Genomic DNA, 20,211 nt, shown 5'->3' with positions numbered 1-20,211 from the left:
TGAGAATAAAGGACTTAGGATTTTCTGCAAATTTGCTTACTTGTTTATATTATTCTGTAAGTCCGAAGAACACAAAGTGATATGATTATTTTTCCTCTGGAAATGCAAATCACACTCTATATTAGTTGGGCAATCCCTTCCCTATCAAGTTGAGTAACTTTCACTGAACCAAAATTGCACAGGGAAAAAAATCAGGTTAGGTATTAGAAACAGACAAGGAAGCTATTTATCATCTTTTCTCCTGCCTCAAATACATTGTGCACTTTACAAAGGAAGAGAAGGAGAGATACAATCACTCCCTTATTCCTAAATTTGGGAGAATGTAAGAGAGAATGTAAGAAAGATGGTATAAATAGCAGGATTCTAAATGAGAGACCCTTACGGAGCAAAACCTGGACACTTTTTTGCTTTCCTTTTATTTGCTTCCTATTTTAGGCTGACCTTATCTGACATACAGTGCAAAAATATCTGTAAAAACTGTAAAATTATTCCTGCCTGTCTGTTGCCATAACTGAAACCTAAAAATAGTACACAAGGCTTTCTGCTTTCGCTCATAGTGAAAACTTATCCGCACCATGTGTTCAAAGACACCTTTTATGTATTTATCCTAATTATTGTATCCTTATTATTAATCCCACATTTCAAACACTTCAAGTATATTTGAAGTTGAACAATTTGAACAATTCAAGTTATTTTTAATTCATATTTTTATATATGTTATTATATTTATTTATATTTATATTTATATTTATATTTATATATATATTAATTCAACTACAACCAAAAATAACCACCAAACCACAGCCACAAACAATTACTATCCCATCAAATAATTGCACAAATAATATCCCCTTACTCATCGAAGACATCATGGAACGTGAATAGAAACGTCCAAAAGCCATCTTATTTGATCTTGAAGACACCAACAAATCAGACGACATCACCAAAGTTTGCGATTTCATAAGCAACTCAAATACAACAAACAAGCTCCTGAAGATATCATTGAAGTAACCAGAGATGGCCCTGAGTTCAAATACAATGACAGCTCTGTGGCCCCAAGATTTTGTAGAGTTGTATTTAAAAATGAGTTCAGCAAACTTATATTCATTCATACAACAAACACCATTGCAAAATCCAATCCCACCCATAAAAAACTTCGCTCAAGACCAGACTTATCCATACTGCAAAGAATCCACTCCCATGAACTCTGCAATGAACTCAAAAGACATCTAGACAATGGAGAAAAGGTCCTATACATTGATTGCTGATTGCATCAAAAGAAAGTCACACAACCCACAACACCGCATCCAACCCCACCCCATACAACCCAACATCACTCAAAACTAGGCACGCACGCCCCTAACTACCTCTATTCCAACTACAACTGGCCTTAAATACAAGCTACTCAATGCAAGAAGCCTTGTGAATAAAATACCTGAATTTCTCCTCTTACTAAATATGGCTAAATTTGACATTATATTTGTCTGTGAAACATGGCTCAATGCATCTCTCCCTGACTCCATTACCACAGTAATAGACTATCATGTTTACCAATCAGATCATGAAATCTGTAGAGGAGGTGGTGTTGCCATCTTCTATAAAAAGTCCCTACATCTAAAAAACATCCAAGTTACCCAGAAGCTTGCTATTCCTGAGACCATCGTCTGTGAACTGTCCTTAAATATCACATTTCGATTCTTACTATGTTACAGAGCCCCTGATTATGACATCGAACATGCAAACAAACTAAATACACTACTAACATGGACAGCATCCTGCCCACACACTTTTATCTTTCTTGGTGACTTCAATCTACCTCATATTAACTGGACCCTTAACGAATGTACAGCTGAACCCACACATGCAACCTTCTACAATGCAGTAACAAATCTGGGACTAGAGCAACTAGTAACCAACAACACTAGACTTAACAACTGCCTCAATCTCATCTTCTGAAATAGTTTGAATTTAATTTATGGAATACAAACTAAAGAACCCTTTTCCAACAGTGACCACAACATGATTAACTTTTGTCTTAATATACGTCAACACAAAAATCATCACAACGAAGGAATCCCCAATTATAACTTCAAAAAAGGCAACTATGATCTTATAAACAACGATCTCTCATCCCTTGATTGGCAATTTCTATTCACTGGATGCAATACTGTAGAAGACCATTACAACATATTTTTACTTGAAGTCAAAAGAGTCATCAAACTATATGTACCAATAACAACCCCCAAAACCAGAAAAAACAAATTACCCATAACAATAAGGAAGCTTCAATCCAAAAAGAGATCACTTTGGTCGAAAAACAAATCTGGTCATGTTGCCAACTTCAAAAGTCAATACAAAAAATTATGCCACCAGATAAAGACTGAATGCACCAATTATCACATTAAACAAGAGGAAAAACTTCGATGCACCAATTCTACCCACACATTCTACAATTTTGTAAACAACAAACTAAAAGACTCAAGGTCCATCCCAACCCTGAAAGGACCTAATGGTAGAGACTGCAACTATGACACCATTAAAGCCAACCTCTTTAACACATTCTTTGGCTCAGTATTTGTAAACAGCAATGATCATGCCCAGTATCTCCTAGTCGAACCACAGACAACTACAATGATCTAATACATATTGATTTTACAGAAGACAATGTTGAAAAAGCACTACGCAATCTAAAATCATCTCTATCTATTGGACCGGACAGAATATGCGCCTACTTCTTAAAAAAGCTATCCACTGCCATAGCCAAACATGCTATGGCATCCTCTAAGCATAATCTTTGAAAAATCTTTCAGGACCAGCTCCTTGCCAAAACTATGGTCACAAGCCACAGTCATCCCCATCTTCCAAAAGGGAGACCCCAGCCTAGTTGAAAATTACATACCAATCTCTTTATGCTGCGTCACCTGTAAAGTCGTGGAATCAATTATTAACCAATCCATCATCCTCCACTTAGAAACAAACAACCTACTCTCTAATAAACAATTTGGTTTCAGAAAAAAACTAATCTGCAACTCTTACACTGCAAAAACATATGGACTACACAACTCAATCAGGGCAAAGCAATAGACGCAATCTACATAGACTTCTGTAAAGACTTTGATTCAGTGGTACACGACACACTCCTCCTAAAACTAAAATCTTATGGTATCTCTGCACACCTGCATAACTGGATAGAAGCATTCCTGTCAAACAGACAACAAATGGTCAAAATTGGGAGCATCCTATCAAATTATGTACCTGTCAACAGTGGTGTCCCCCAAGACAGTGTTCTAGGACCAACTCTTTTCATACTTTAGATAAATGACTTCTGTGATCATATTAAGAGCAACTGCGTTCTCTTCGCTGATGATGTAAAGCTGTTCAATACCACAGACAATACTGCTACCCTTCAAAAAGATCTTGACTATGTATCAGAATGGTCAAACAAATGGCAACATCAAATCTCAACAAATAAATGCTCTGTCTTACATATTGACAAAAAAAAAATCAGAAAATAAAATACGAGCTGAATAGTCAAGACCTTGTTGATGATCCAAACTCTGTCAAGGATCTTGGAGTACTCATCTCAAATGACCTAAGTGCTAGAGCCCACTGTAACTACATAGCCAAAAAGGTGTTAAGAGTTGTTAACTTAATCTTACGTAGCTTTTTCTCTGGTAATATTTCACTAATAACTAGAGCATACAAAACATTTGCTAGACCAATACTCGAATACAGCTCATCAGTCTGGAACCCACATTACGTATCTGATATTAACACAGTTGAGAAAGTCCAGAAATATTTCACAAGAAGAGTTCTCCACTCCTCTACTCGCTGTAGAATACCTTATGCCACCAGACTTGAAATTCTAGAACTAGAAAACCTTGAATTACGCCGTCTTCGGTCTGACTTCGGTCTCCATTCCTCTACTCGTTGCAGAATACCTTATGCCACCAAACTCGAAATTCTAGACCTAGAAAACTAGAACTACACCACCTTCGGTCCGATCTAAATATAGTATATAAAATCATACATTGTAATGTCCTACATGTCAATGAATACTTCAGCTTCAACCATAACAACACAAGAGCAAACAATAGATACAAACTCAAGGTTAATTGCACCAAACTTGATTGCAGGAAATATAACTTCAGCAACAGAGTGATCAATGTCTGGAATACTCTATTGACTCTGTGGTTTCTTCCACAAACCCCAAAAACTTTAACCTTAGACTGTCTACTATTGACCAAACCCCTTTCCTAAGAGGTCTGTAGGGGGCATGCATAAGCACACCAACATGCCTACTGTCCCTGTCCTATTGTTTCTTTTATTTTTTTTAATTTTTCTTTTATGTATCCATGTATTCATAACTATGTTTTTACTTATATTTATTTTATTTGGTTTGTCAATTGCTTACAAGATAATAAGTATAAGTAAAAACATAGTTATGAATACATGGATACATATAAGAAAAATAAAAGAAACAATAGGACAGGGACGATAGGCATCTTGGTGCGCTTATGCATGCCCCCTACAGACCTCTTAGGAAAGGGGTGAGGTCAATAGTAGAAAGTCTAAGGTTAAAGTTTTTGGGGTTTGGGGAAGAAACCACAGAGTCAGGTAGATAATACCTATTATCTTGTAAGCAATTGACAAAAATAAATAAATAAATATATTTTTTCTAAATGATCAGATGACCTTATAATTTTGGGACACACACACAGACACACACACACACACACACACAAATATATAGTAAACAAAGAGAAAACTCTGGACAACTGTTGCTAATGTATTGTGTAGAAAATAGGGAATGACCTTGAAGAATTGAAGGAAGAGCTGCTGTCAACAGAAAGATAAATTGGACTTAAGCCTGCGCCAAGAATCTAATGAATGAAGTTTCAGACAAGCCCTTTCAGCTTCACAAAAAAATGTGGGAAGGAAAGCAAAACACATGAAAACTTATCATAGCTGTCACAAATTAAATAAGTACTAATGTATGTTTTGTTTCTTATTGGGATCTATCTTGTAGGGCTGAGACAATGGTGGGATTCAAAAATGTTTACTACTTGTTCTGCGGGCATAGCTTGGTGGGCTTGGCAGGGGAAGGATACTGTAAAATCTCCAGTCAGAGGTGGTATTTGCCGGTTCTCCAAACTACTCAAAATTTCCACTACCGGTTTTCCAGAACTAGTCAGAACCTGCTGAATACCACCTCTGGACTGAGATATATAATTACATCTATGAGACAGACTATTCATTTGCTTACAGTACAGCAGTGCTTGTTACAAAGGACAGGGTATCAAAGTTAGAAAGCCAAGGCAAAATCCTGTCCAATCTAAAGTTTAGAACAGATCGAAGGCCAAGATAAAGGAATTAAGACCAGATGCGCTTAATTTAAAGAACATGAAAGAACAAAACCAGAAGACTGTAAGGATCAAGACAAGCCTTAAAAAATATTGGCTTAGCCCCAGAAATAAAAAAATAAAAAAATCAACAAAACACAACAATATCTGGAAACACGGAACACAACGGCCACAAATCATCCAATTTAAGCAAAATTATCTACTTTGATCGTCCCAGAGGTGATTCTATCAAAACATCATTAGAGATTCTGAAAATGGAAAATCAAACAAAAAAGAAAAATATAATTCTGAAAAAAATCTATGAGAATCCCAACAAGTCTATAATAAAAATACTGAATAATTTGAAGATGAATTTATTAAAAAGCAAATGGAAAGACGAATAATAACAGCAGAAATAGTTGAAAACCAAATGAAAAAGGTTTTAAAATGGACCACTCCTGGAAATGGTCAATGCATGACTTTTGGCTCAAATTTCTGACTAGCTTACATTCAATTATAGCTAAACAACTTAATGAACTACTGTACAAAGGAGATATAAATGCTAAGTAATAACTGGCAAAAATTATCTAATTCAAAAAGACCCAAAGAAAGGAACAGCACAAGTAAATTATAGGCGAATAATGTGTTTGGAAAGACATTTAATTCATTATCACATAGTTGTGTCATCAAATGCTTGAAAATAATTTGTGCCAGTAAAAGCATTATAATGATTGTAGAAAATGACACAGTGGAAAACAGAATTGGTCGTAGGAAATGAAAAACAAGCTGGTTAAAATTGGGAGGTGCATATTCCAGAGTGAATCATTAACACTCTTATAATTTGTCATTGCTATGATTCCACCTTCAATGATTTTGAAGTAAATAAATATTGGCTATAAAACTGCAAAAAATGCTAACAAAATCTCACGTTTTTATATGAATAGTGTGAAGTTTTATGAAAAATCAGAAATCAAAATCCAGTCTTTGACCTAAAATGTGCTACAGTAACAATAAATCAAGGTAAAATCACAAAGTACGTAGATAACCACTAGGAACTCCCAGGCTGGTTTATGCCACAATATTCCAATGTTGATTTTCAGATCTTGATACTTCATGAACTTCTCCAAATTTTTGTTTTCTATTCTATTCCCTAGTATTGCCACATCAATTACACATTTCTTCTTATAGACTTCCAATATCTGGGTAAGAGAATGCTGAACTACATAGATCTTTGACCCTATCTGGAAGATCTTTATTATGCTTTTTCTTATTCTCAATTAATTGCAAAAGACTTAAATTAAATGAGAGACTTAACGATAGAAAACATATGCATGTAAATAACACATTAATAACATTTACAAGACTTTCTATTTATTCTTTATTTGCTTCTCCTTCTATTCTATTTAAGCCATCATAATCTAGAAAAAATGTCACTTGTCTCATTCTATTGTCATTACCTTGGATGATTTGCTTTTAAAAATTATCTTTTATTGAAGAAGTTTTCAACATAAATAAAAGTAGATGCTAATTTAGAAATTAATAAAGAAAAGGAATGATGTAAAAAAGGAATAAAGAAAAGAAAAAAGAAAAAGGTAATAAAGAAGTTGATTTCAATCTTCTTGAAAGCAGTTATAAGTGTATTTACATTTTATCCTCTGTCATTCAAATTATATCATAATGTCCTTCTTTTCATAATCTACATTTCTAATAATCAAATCTGTAAATCACCAGCTCATTTTTTTCAGCAAAAAAGTCAATTAGAAATTTCCAATAATTAATAAATATATAGTTGTTGATTTTCTCTAAGCAATTAAGCTAATTTTGCCATCTTTGCTTGTTTTATCATGTTCACCAACTATTCCTCCATTATCTTCTATGCTTTCTTGTAAATCAAAGTCACTAAAGTTGTTTGGAAACAACTGGAACAAAGTTGTCCAGTCCTATAGATGTCCTGACATTGGAGAACATCGCCTAATAAATCTTTTTGCCAGCTCTTATTCAATGGGTAGACTTAACTTGGAGCAGACAGACACAAAGGCATCTATGATTCTTGCAGGACTTTAAAAATGATAATCAGACCAAAGATGAGAAAAGCACCTGTGATTATGCAGAAATGTTAATTGTGCCTTTTCAGTAATTCCCCATCCCACGTTAAGAGTATCTTTATATAATTGATTTTAAAAAGAGATAAATTTGTTATTATTCCTAAGGAGAATTCATAAGGAGAAGAATAATGTTTGATGTATACATGTAAGTCATTATTATCCAAAGCTTTGTATCACGTCTATTGCTTGAATTTCATGAATATGAATTAGCATCAGTAGTGCAGATACAATCCTGTATAATATGCCCATGCAGTTTTAATGATCAAATAGTGAACAATAGCAACCATGTTGTTAAAGTTAAATCTAAATTAGGCCTCAGAAAAACATCTCATTCTTATGCAACCAGCTGTCTTCCCAACAAATAATTTGGTACTGACCTTTCCTTTAATTCATGAGTCTCAAACAGGGGTGGAATTCAAATTTCTTAACAACCGGTTCTGTGGGCGTGACCTAATTTGTGGGTGTGGCTTGGTGGTCATGTGACTGGCTGGGTGTGGCTTGTATGTAAATATTGTAAATGTATATGTAAACATTGAATATTTTATTTAAAGAAAAGAGCAACTTTTACCCAAAATCAGGCAAAGCAGGCAGGCAGATTGAGCTGCTTGCAGAATCACAGCTTCACTCCCAGATCTACCTTTCTGCAATCTGCTGCCTGAGTCTGCACTGAAAAAATAGAAACTTCAATCCTAAGAAAGGTTCAGCTCTGCTCTCAGGCCACTTCTCCGTCCCCCAACCCCCTGAATACCACCCCTGACTGGGCCTCAGGGAAGCCTCCTGGTCGGGGCGGGTGGGAAGGGGAGGAGCCAGCCAGTGGTGCGATTTGCCAGTTCTCCGAACTGCACAGAATTGTAACAACTGGTTCTATAGAACTGATCCGAATTGGTAGAATCCCACCCCAGTCTCAAACTCACATCTAAAAGGCTGTATGCAGCCATTCAAGTCATTTACTGTAGCCCGCAACAATATTTTGGAGATGATGAACTTTGATAAACAGAAAATAACATAACTCAGTAATAATCCCAGATATTGGTTTTCTGATTAATGAAAAATGTTTCCAGTTAAGTGGCCAAAGTAAAACAGCTCTACTTTACAATTCCATTTGTAGTTTTGTTTGTTTAAGAAATAAATATATTTTAATGTCTAATGACATATTGAGATTTTATTTATCGCTAGAGGCTTCAACAACAACAAATAAAAGGCCCCAAGGCTATTGAATTAGCCCTTATGTGATGTTTGTGATAATTTGAAAGCCAAGGTTTAGTTCTCTGCAGGCATGGATAACAATCAGAATTCACATATTATTTGTTAATTTATTACTGCCTTCCCTGGAGTTCAGGGCAAATTCTTTGTGAAGCAGAACAATTCATGCAAAAAATTTTCTCCAATTCTTGGAGAAAAATAAGATCCTCCAATTTTTCTATGGATTCCTTCTTGCTCCAATAAAGTTTTGTAGGTCCTATAAAACTATAAAATGCCTTCACTCTTAATTTATAGCTTTATAAAGCCTTCAATACTATATAAAAATAATATAATACAACAAATTATTGCAATAAGAATAATTAAATTATGTTAAAAAAAAAGCAACAAGATCAGCATAGAGACAAAAAAAAAAGAGCAGATGAAAATAAAATAAGGACATTTAAAAATGATTAGAAAGGAACAACAGATTCACCTCTGACATTTATTCACTATAGTCATAACATTTGAGTTTCCAAAAATTTACATGTTAATTGTTCCACTGAGAGTTGAAGGTGCGTTTCTTATAATTCAACCTTAATCACAGAGGCTACCTCTTCAAATTGAGATCATGGGATCCTGCTCCAACAATCCTATCTAGCATACAATTTATCTGCAATCCTCGTTTTTCCAAAGAGATAGTTGAGGACTAAAGATAGCTGGAAGACTTCTCCCAGTAAAAACATTTTGTTAACTTAAACTTTCTCATTGTTTCCTCACAATGCACACTGCTGTACATTTCCCAGACCTTAATCAAAGTAACTTCAAAATAGGTAACTGATTTTGAAATGAGATGGGTGGCAAATAAATTTAATAAATAAATAAAGTCATGTCTTTAAACTATTATCCCACACTACTTGCCTTTGAAGAAGCAGTCTTCATTGTGGACAATAGTAATCTTCTGCTTTTTCAGGCAGGCAGCCCGGTGCACTTCACAGTGATTTTCATAGAATTCACCATCAGAACCGCAAACAGGCTTGTAATGAGACTTGCAATATTCCATGCAGGCACATTCCCCTTGTCCTGTTTCTCTATTGACAACACAATGCCTACCCAAGCCACAATACTTATTTTCACAGGATCCAGGGAAAACACCATGATTCACAGACCCTAAAAAGAAATGGAAAAGGCTGTTAGGTTATAAGCCACAATCTCATATTTTTGTCATATCCACAGTACCTATGGAGGTGTGAAGACTATTTAAAGGAAAATAATAACAAGTAGTTCTGATGATGTCACTGTACAGTAGAACCTCTGGTCATGACCATAATTTGTTCCATGACTTGGGTGATTTCTTCATCTTCTAATGTTTTGTCTTCAGGGATTTCTGAGTCAGGAGTCTTGTTTGATCTCCACTTGAGTATGTGTTCGTGACCAGATTAAAAAATTTTTGGTCAGAACCCAGTTTGGTCATGGTCAGAAGTGTTAGTGACCAGAGGTTCTACTGTACATAGAACAGGCAGATCATAGATATTTGTAATAATTGTGCCTTGGGACAAACACACTGAGAGAATAATATATTCACCAATTTCCTTTGACTTGCAAATAAATTCGAGAATTCATTAAGAATTTTATTACTTTAATAAAAATTCTAGTCCTCATGGCTCCAGTGGAAAACACAATAGAAATTCACAGTCTAATGGACATTAAATTAAAATTAATATTATTAATATTATGAATTCTATTCAGGATTTTTAAGTACCATATTACATATGTTTCTGACCACAGTAGATACCGACTTGGGGTGAAATTATTTTTTGTTCCAAAGCTACAGCTCTTTTTATACCAGTTTGTATCGAGAAGCACCTACTTTAGTTGAAATTTGTATTTATTTTATTTATGAAATTTCTATGCTGCCCTTCTCACTAAAACAGCAACTCTGGGTAGCTTACCATGTAATAAAGGTAACTTCATTATTCTCTCCTACTTTATGAAATCAAAGTAGGCAATAGACATTAACAATTTATGATGGTTTTTACTTGATTTGTGAACAAAGGAAATTGGACTGCTTGCTTGCAATAATATCCCTTGGTAAACACTTGACACAGACCTCTCCAAATAACAGCCAATATTAGCTTCATATAATATTTGGGGATAATCTTCCAGAAGAATGGAGTGCTTGTATTTATCAAAGATGGAAATGCCTGCATATAATTTAACCTCTCAGTAGCTGGATTTCCTATTTCTGATTCTTGACCATAAACTAATCATAGCTTCATTAGATCTCCCCTAATACACAAAAACATCAGGTATCCTGGAATTTCACTGCAACACAATCAACTTTTTATAACTAATTTACTATCACTTCTTCCCACTAGACAGCGACTTCTAAAATCCCACATTATTTCTTGGCCTTTGGACTAAGATCAAACTTAGTAAATCAGAATTCAACTTATTTTGAATGTGTGACACACTGAAAAAAACAGGTGGAATATTGAAATGCCCTTAATTAAGGCAGATCTTGCTGAATATAAGACTAATACACTCAAAATATTAATACTAGAAAATGTTCTAGACTTTGGGAAACAGAACACCTTACATTTCATCAATATTTTGGCCAATATGCCACAATCACTAAGTCCACTTTTATTCTTAGCAAACTCACACTGTTTTGTGCAAAAGTTCTCTAAAGTACAGACCATATTGTAAATCAATACACTGCTGCCTACATGTGACCAACTGAAATATACACAGATCTGCCAGATATTCAGGGAAATTTTATCTAATAAATGTAAGTCCTCTACATCAGTGGTTCCCAAAGTGGGCGGTACTGCCCCCTGGGGGGCAGTGGGATGCCTTAGGGGGGCACTAAGAGGCAAGGGGGCCAGCATGGGGGCGCTAACAGGCGGCAGGGGGGTGCTGGCACTCTGTCCGGCAGCCTCAGGGGGAAGAAACAGGTGGCACGCAGATGGCTACCTCTCTCTACTTGTCGTCCAGTGCCGCAGCTCTTCCCACGGCAGAATCTACCCATGAAATAAACTTGTGTGTTTGCGTGTGTGTGTTTGTGTGTGTCAGAGGAGGAATGTGTGTTGGGGGGGAGGAAACATTTTTCTCGGAGTTTGAGCTGGGAGGGGCCAGACAAGCTGAAGCACCAATGGGAATTCTCCCTGCTCCAGTGTCATCAGTCTCTGGGCAGAGTCTCCCTTGACTTCACCCGATGGAGGAGACAGTTCCGAGCAGAGAGAGAAGTGGAGAAAGTGGGAGGGGGATCTTTTCAGTCCTGGGGGGCTACATTCTAGGGGGTCTTTCATGCCAGCTCTGGAGCAGAAGGTGGACTTCCTTTTGCGTCGTTCCCCCCCCCCCCATGATTCTCATCCAATCCCCCTTTCTCTGAGTTTTCTTCATTATTTCTTTATTATTATTTTATCATGGTGTAAAATAGAAAAAAAATAAAGCAAGTGAGGAAACTAGAAAAGAAAGGAAAAGGGAGGAGAAGTGTGGGAGAAAGGAGGCGCCAGCCCTGCAGGCAAGTCGGGAAAGTCTGCTGCCACTGCTACATTCTAGGTGCCGGTCCTGCAGGTCCACCCCATTGAGTCCGTTGCACCGGAGGGACTTGCCCAAGCAAGTCCGAGAGGAGCAGTACACCAAATAAATGGGGTGAGCCTGAGAGAGGGAAAGAGAGAGAGAGAGAAAGAGAAAAGGAAGAAAAGAAAGGGGAAAGGGAAAAAAAAGAAAAGGGGACAGACAAAGAAAGAGGAGGGAGGGAGGGAGAGAGGGAGAGAGAGAGAAATGATGATCAGATTGAAATGAGGCCTAGTTTCGACTTGAGGCCCTTTTCCATATTGAAACATCTTTGCCATCATCTTTGCCAGTACATTGAAACATCTTTGGCTTCTATTAAAGGTTTTGTGGACGAAACATGGTCAAGACTATGAGGAAGCTCTCACATTTTGTTGAGGCTTTAAACAGGATCCATTGGACCAGATCTCCACCCTAAAAAATTACTTTTCCCCAATGTATTAAATGTATTACATTTGGCAAAACCAAAATGTACTGGTAAATTACAAGGAGAATACACACACACACACACACACACACACTCCCTTCTAACCCTGCTGGAGCAGGTGATTGAACTAGAATAGATATCTCATTATCTTTCTCCTCCTTCCCTCCCTCCTTTATTTCTTTTTCTTTCTGTCCCTTCCTTCCATCCTCCCCTCTTTTTTTGTCTGTCACTTTTTCTTTCTTTTGCTTTTCTCTTTCTTTCTTTTTTCTCTCTCTTTCTCTCTCTCTCTCTCTCTTTTCCCTCTCTCTCTTTCCCTTTCTCAGGCTCACCCCATTGACTTGGTGCACCACTCCACTTGGACTTGCTTGGGCAGGTCCCTCCGGGGGACCGGGCTCAATGGGGTGGACCTGCGGGGCCAGCACCAAGAAATGGCAGTGGCGGCACATTTGAAAAGTAGAGCAAAGCCAGAGGTCGGTAATTTTTGCTGCAAACAATCACAAAAGCTTCTGGGCTGTGCACAAGAAGGGACACACATGGCAATGCAATTCAGCAACATAAAATAAAGAAATACAAATAAAACAAATCAACAAGAATTGGCAAAGCATCTCTGATTAGATTCTATTCACTGCTAGAACCTAATCAGAGATGCTTTGCCGATTCTAGTCCAATGACTTGCTCCAGCAGGGTTAGAAGGGAGTGTGTGTGTATGTGTGTGCATGGCTGTCAAAACTCCAAAAACAGGTCAAGTAGCTCTTGGGAGGCGAGTCATAAATTAGAACACTTGCTAAACAACTGGCCATTAACTGAGGACCACTTGTATTTGGTTTGCCAGTCACCTGGCCACGCCCACCCAGTCACATAACCACCAAACCACACCTACCAGGTCATGTGACCAGCAAGCCATTCCCAGCCAGCAAGCCACACCAGCCAGTCACATGACCAGCAAGCCATGCCCACCCAGTCATGTGATCAGCAAGCCACATCCTCAAATTAGACCACACCCACAGAAATTTGAATCCCACCCCTGGGTGGGGAGTACCGAGGATAAATTTGTAGCACCAAGGGGGCGGTGGACTGAAAAAGTTTGGGAACCACTGATTTAGATCAATGTAACAACCTCCAAATGAGACCTCTCTTTTGCAGAAATTATTGCAGTGATCAAATATTAAGTTTGCAAGTTCCAGATTGTTTTTGGTCCTGTTTCAAGATACTGCTTTATGTTACAAAGCCCTAACCCTCTACATTTATATGATCTAAAATAATTTTGACTCTTATGTAAACCTGTGTATTATAGAAGCAGTGCTAAAAGTCCCATTCTTAATCTCAACTACAAATGTTGTATTGGTAACTGCTTAAGAAAGGGACATAACAGTATCATGAAATAGAAGATCATTCTTCCTGATTTAAATTTTAATAATAGATCCTGAATTTTACTTAATAAATAGTTTGCTTTTCTAGAATGTTACTTTTTAAAATATCATTTTAATTGTATAGCAGCTTGAGCATAGGTACTTATGAATACCCTTCATTTGATCCTGGTCAAAAAGAATTATTTTAGGGTAAGCTATCTGAAGATCTAAAAGCAGAAGCTTTCATCTTTTGAACAATATGCTACAGGCCATATTTCCAAAGTGAATGGTCCAGAATAAGAACTTGGTTAGGACAGAATACAAACATAATATAAATGTATTTTAATTAATTTTAACTTAATTTAGCACAGTTATTCTTATATTTCACTAAAATTATAATTCAGAGAGAAATTTTAGAAGAACTTGGCAGGAGCTACGTTTTAGAGGGATCACAAGCAGAAATAGGGCTATACATTGTGATCATTCCTCTAAAGTTAAATTAAATTATAAAGCACTCATAATTTAATACCACACAGCTAAGAAAGCCTAATGCTTTCCAAATGATATATAATCTCCAACCAGATTGTTAAATGCATGATTCGGAGACTGTGACATGTTCTGATTTCTTTATTTTTTTAAGCACATAACTTGAAGTGTTTACACTGCCTCTTCTACAGTATAATTTAACTTTCAATGTTCCATATAAAGACGAATGCAATATAAATATTTCTGTTTACTAGTGAATTGTAACTCAGATGATAGCTTTGCAAAGCCTGTTCAGTAAGGTAAGTTTCCAGAGATCAAAATGCACATCCATTTACCAGAAGCTATTTTTTTTATCTCTAGTTAGAAAGCAAGTATGCTGAATCTCTAAATAGCAGAAGAAACAGCTAGAGACTTCTTGTTTTTGATTTTTCCTGAAAACAACAAAGAATGTAAGATATTCCAGGTGGGTGGGTGCTTAAATCTTGTAGGGTTTAAGAAGCAATCCAATCCATCCAGGCTAAATGCAATATAGGCTAGATAATCAGGTGTGCTAGACTTTTGGTGTTATTTTGATGCTTAACCCTTGCTTGATTACTTTTGAAATCCCTGTTCTTTCTTTTGAAGCTTAGTCTCCACTTTGTACTGCTATTATTGCTTTGTTTATACTTGCTACATGAATACTAATCCTTTTTCTAAGCCTAATATTTGATTAAGTGCAATCAACTTATTTTCGACTCCTACTACCATAGACAGATTTTCTCCATGAAAGCCTAATATTTATCTGCCTTTTCATATCTAAAAACACAAAAATATTTTTAAAATAACATGTTGGTGCCTGTTTGTTTGTTTGATTGATATAGCTACCTATTTAAATATATAATTCTGGGCAGAAAAAATATCCCAAAATAAACAAACAAAAATAAATAAATAACTACAGGCGTTTATCATACATGATAATTCCATAAAACAGGCAAATAAATATTGGCTTCCTTCAACAATCTGGCTGGTTGAAGAAAAGGCCAAATTTTGTTTGACTCATTTTCCAGATGCTAACAAAGCATTAAACAGAGCTGCCCTTGATAACTGAAGAATTTCCTAAGTGCAGTCTGAAAACCAGTTCATCCATTAAGCACAAGAATTGGGCCAATTTAATTGTTTTGTTTTCTCATGCAAGTTAGCAATTCCATTTAACTCCATTCTTTTGAGGAATTGATCAATCAATGACAAGGATTGATGGTACTCATACTACTTTTATATCAATTCATATTTGTTGAGATGGAAAAGCTTAAATCATGTGAAGCCTCTACATAGGATAAACTAGTGATAAAACTGGAACTAGTCCATGCTCGTCATATTACCATGAATTCTCCAGATCTGTCTGAGAACATCAGAGGGGATGGACACATAAAACGGTCATTTTAATAAAATCTGGCTCTTTCTGAGACTAATATGGTAGGACACATAATGATTTGTATTCTTGAAATCAAATGCAGGAAATACTGTCATATGTACAAGAAATATCACTGAATTTGAAATGAAAATTGGCCCTAGATATTCCCTTATGATGTGCTTAATGTTTATTTTGTTTAATCATCCCTAAGATATAAGCTTTTATAAAAAAATAAATAAATGTTGGCAGTGTAAGAAATAAGAAAATTCAAAAATAAAATGTAAGTAAATATGCTAGAGATGCATATAATCATTATGTTGTTATAAGATGGCTGGAGAAAAGATGTGCTGAATGTAGTAACACTCATATGTAACAGTGTGGTATTAGAAATAGATATTTCTTTGTTCTCGGACCGTTAGAAAGAGGCCCTGCTGAAGGAACATTCCTTAATGCCAAGAAAATAAGCAAAAGCCATATTTGCAAAATATGTTGTGGGTAGTTATTGGAAGATTGTTGAAGGAGATGATGTGGTCTCCATAAGGCTTTTTGGAGTAGCTGTGCTGGGTCACGTGGGGGCGTCAGGATAGAAAAACTATAAAATGTAATGTTCTGAAATCTCAAGGTGTGGTTCTTGGTTCAAACTTCATGTTGAGGTCAGCTAAGATCCCACTGCTCTTTGCAAACAAGCCTTTTCCTTTTGTATGCTTTGATTTAAGCCCAAAAATAAAATCTCTGTGTTTTCACCGATCCAAGTTCTTGTTATATGGAGTCATTTCCAACAGGCAGTATGAATGCAAGATTCTTTTAAAATGCTATTATTTTAAAAATGCTTCTTTATGCAAGAATTCTAAGGCTAGCCTATAAATTAAATATGATTCAGAGATAATAAAATCTCTATTTGCTTCTTGATATTTTCTTAATTACATGGACACCTTTGCACAAGGGGAAAAGCATAAATCATCAAATAAATTTTAACTATATAAAAATTAATCTACCCTCTGTGGATAAAATAAATAATAGAACAATATTATAAGAAAACAAATATTCAGCTTGGAAATGATTATAGTAGTGAAATAACCTCAGGGTTGTGAAAAAATTGAAATAAAATAATTTAAAGTAAACTAAACTGTAGTAATAGAAAGACAGTTAATATATTCAATAGGATAGATAAAGCAAGCCAAGAGTGATTCTGATTATTATACTAAAGCTATTAAAACCTAGGTTCTGAAAACATTTGAAATAAAAGAAATTGAAACAAGATAACGAAAGAAACATAATCCTTTCCTTCTACTAAGCATGAGTTAGAAATGGAAAAATTGGTCATGGAAAGCAGCAATGGACAACTATTGCAACCATTTTAGGTTGTTTCTGTGCATTTATAGAAGTTTAAAAGTCTATTTAATGACAACAATTACATTCAATTAAACCAGAGTTGGCAACTATAATCCCTTTACGGACTGCCATGCTGCCCATTCTTGAACTCAATATCTAATGAAAGATCCAGGTTGTTGTGATGATTAAAGCATAGACTTAAAAATTGGAGATCAAATTCTAATTTTGCCTCAGGTACAAAACCCATCTCGTTACTTTGGGCTTGTCGTTCTGATTCAGTCTAGCTTAGGAAGCTGAAATACACTTCAGAAAAAATGCTGGAAATTGCTTTTGAAAATGTGGCCAGAAAACAACAACAAACCACCTGATAGGGCAAAATGAATAAAACATATATAAGATGCATCTTCACATAGCACCAGTTTAAGAGTGATGTAGGCATTGCTATGGTGAATCCCGGATGGAAAATTGATAAAAAAAATTACATCTTCAATAGAATGGAATTATTTACATTTGAGTGCAACGTTTACAGATAGTTATTGTTGAATTTGGAACTGGATGTATATTATCATTATTAAGCAATTATGTGAGAAACATATCTACTAAGAGTTAACTAATTTCTCTCTGAAAATTATTCAGTTAACGAATTATTTGTATGGTTGTGCTATATTTGGAGATATAGTACATGCTACAAGCAAGACATTTTTGGCTTGCAAAACTGAAAGAGGTTTTTAGAAAGGCTGGGAAAGGATTAAAAATAAAAAGGCCCTCATATATACAATATTTCACTGGAAATAAAGTGTGAATATAATTCTAAATATGTCCTACTCCATGTATCTTTTGTTGCTATTTTGTTATCAATTTAGATGTTGAAGAATGTTGAAATGGAAAGAGGATGATACAATCTCACCTGTTCTATGTCTACACAAAATGCAGCTCTCCAAGAAAGATAGGTTCATACATATGAATTCTAGAAACAACTGTATAACATTCATTTAACAAGACTGACAGTAGACACATTACTGCCCGAAACAGATAAAATAGCCCTCCACTTATTCTACGTACATGGCAGTGGTGGGATTCAAAAAAAATTACTACCAGTTCTGTGGATGTGGCTTGGTGGGTGTGACAGGGGAAGGAAATGCAAAATCTCCATTCCCACCCCACTCCTGGGGAAAGGTTACTGCAAAATCCCAATCCCTCCCCACCCCACTAACCTGCTTTCCAGCTCCATTCTTCTGTGCAGGCAACAAAAGAAGACCCAGCCAATTAGATAGGACTTGAAAGGCAGAGAATAAATGGGGGCGGGGCCAGTCAGAGGTGGTATTTTCCAGTTCTCTGAACTAATCAAAATTTCTGCTACTGGTTCTTCAGAATTGGTCAGAACCTGCTGAATACCACCTCTGCTTTCAAGGCAAAGAATAGTGTTTGGTGTGCATTTTTAAATGAACCCTGTTATTTCTCAATTGCTCAAGTTCTGGAGTTCAATGTTTGATTTAAAAACTATACTTAAAACATATCAATACGGAAAATTTCCTTATAAATGTTATGTGTTTGGAAAAAAAAAACTATATGAAATGTACAGTTAGAAGAAACTCTTCCATGAATTATATATCTTAGGGGAAAATATATCTAACAACTACAGTGCATTTCTTCATTTTTTAAAAAAGCAGATGAATATAAAAATTGAGTGGAAGTGACATATAAAGAAATACATATGAAATTCATATGGCTTGACAACATATTTGTTTGATTTTTACACAGATGGATGAATTTGTCAATTTTATTCTCTCCTAAATTCCATTCTTGCTGTTTTATATGATTTAAAAATAAATGGTGAAATGTTAGTAGCATCTTTCAAAAATTAAAATATAAGTTTATACACTTAGTTTAGATTATTTAATAAAGTATTTTAAGGCTAATTTTAACACACTTTTAACAATTGAAGTTCATTGGTTTAATAAGCTTTTACAAAATAAAATAATCAGAAAAGACTGATGATTTTTGAAAGGTTTCATATAGTGCGACTTATATCCTTTTCACAACTATCCAAATGGTAGGAAGTTTGTAGTGATCATGAACAAACTGATGAATATTTCATCTGGGAATACTTCTGTAAATAAATATTGAAACAGCAATTTGTATTAACTTGACAAACACACAAATGTTGGTGGATTACTGACAACAAAAGTATTTATTATGCTGAAAAACTATTGCACACATGTATTATGCTGAAAGCTCTTAAGTAATTTTAGCTTTCCACAGAAAGATTTTGATACAAAAATACAATAAACAAAGCTATTGAATAATTAATATGTTATATTTAATATTTTTATAATACTAAAAAGTAAAAGAACCCACTTCCATTTAAATGTTTTGCACAGATAACAGATAATCAGAATTGGAAGGGACCTTATAAGTTATCTAGTCCAACCCCCCACCCAAGCAGGAGACCCTACACCATTTCTGACAAATGGCAGTCCAATCTCTTCTTGAAGGTCTCAACTGATGGCACTCCCACAACTTACAAAGGCAAGCTGTTCCATTGGTTGATTGTTCTCACTGTCAGAAAGTTTCTCCTTATTTCCAGGTTAAATCTCTCCTTGTTCAGTTTCCATCCATTATTCCTTGTCTGGCCTACAGGTGTTTTAGAAAATAGCTTGACCCCTACCTTCTCTCTGTGGCAGCCCCTCAAATATTGGAAGACTGTTATCATGTCTCCCCTGGTCCTTCTCTTCACTAGACTAGCCAAGCCCAGTTCCTGTAATTGTTCTTTATATGCCTTAGTTTCCAGCCCCCTAATCATCCTGGTTGCTCTTCTCTGTACTTTTTCTATAATCTCAACATCTTTTTTATAATGTGGTGAACAAAACTGGATGCAGTACTCTAGGTGTGGTCTTACTAAGGATTTATAGAGTGGTATTAATACCACTTGATATCAGTGGTATTAATATCACTTGATCTGGATTGTATCCCTCTGTTAATGCAATTTAGGACTGCATTAGCTTTTTTGGCTGCTGCTGCA

The 20,211-nt window shown here is 35.6% G+C and overlaps 1 protein-coding gene across 6 annotated transcripts in view; it reads right to left on the bottom strand.

Annotated features, from left to right (window-relative positions):
• The window catches only part of FSTL5 (follistatin like 5), a 389,133-nt gene that overhangs the window by 216,735 nt on the left and 152,187 nt on the right, over positions 1–20,211 (bottom strand). For all 6 annotated transcript variants that reach the window (XM_087963650.1, XM_026675826.2, XM_087963651.1 and 3 more), the window contains one exon: positions 9,548–9,796. In XM_087963650.1, coding sequence (XP_087819776.1) covers positions 9,548–9,796 — 249 coding nt within the window. The remainder of the gene's footprint in view (positions 1–9,547; positions 9,797–20,211) is intronic.

This window comes from Notechis scutatus, chromosome 4, assembly GCF_049901735.1.
Source record: "Notechis scutatus isolate UNSWTSFEM ecotype Mainland chromosome 4, rNotScu1.2, whole genome shotgun sequence".
Classification (NCBI taxonomy): Eukaryota; Metazoa; Chordata; class Lepidosauria; order Squamata; family Elapidae; genus Notechis; species Notechis scutatus.
This window is presented reverse-complemented; position numbering and strand designations above follow the sequence as displayed.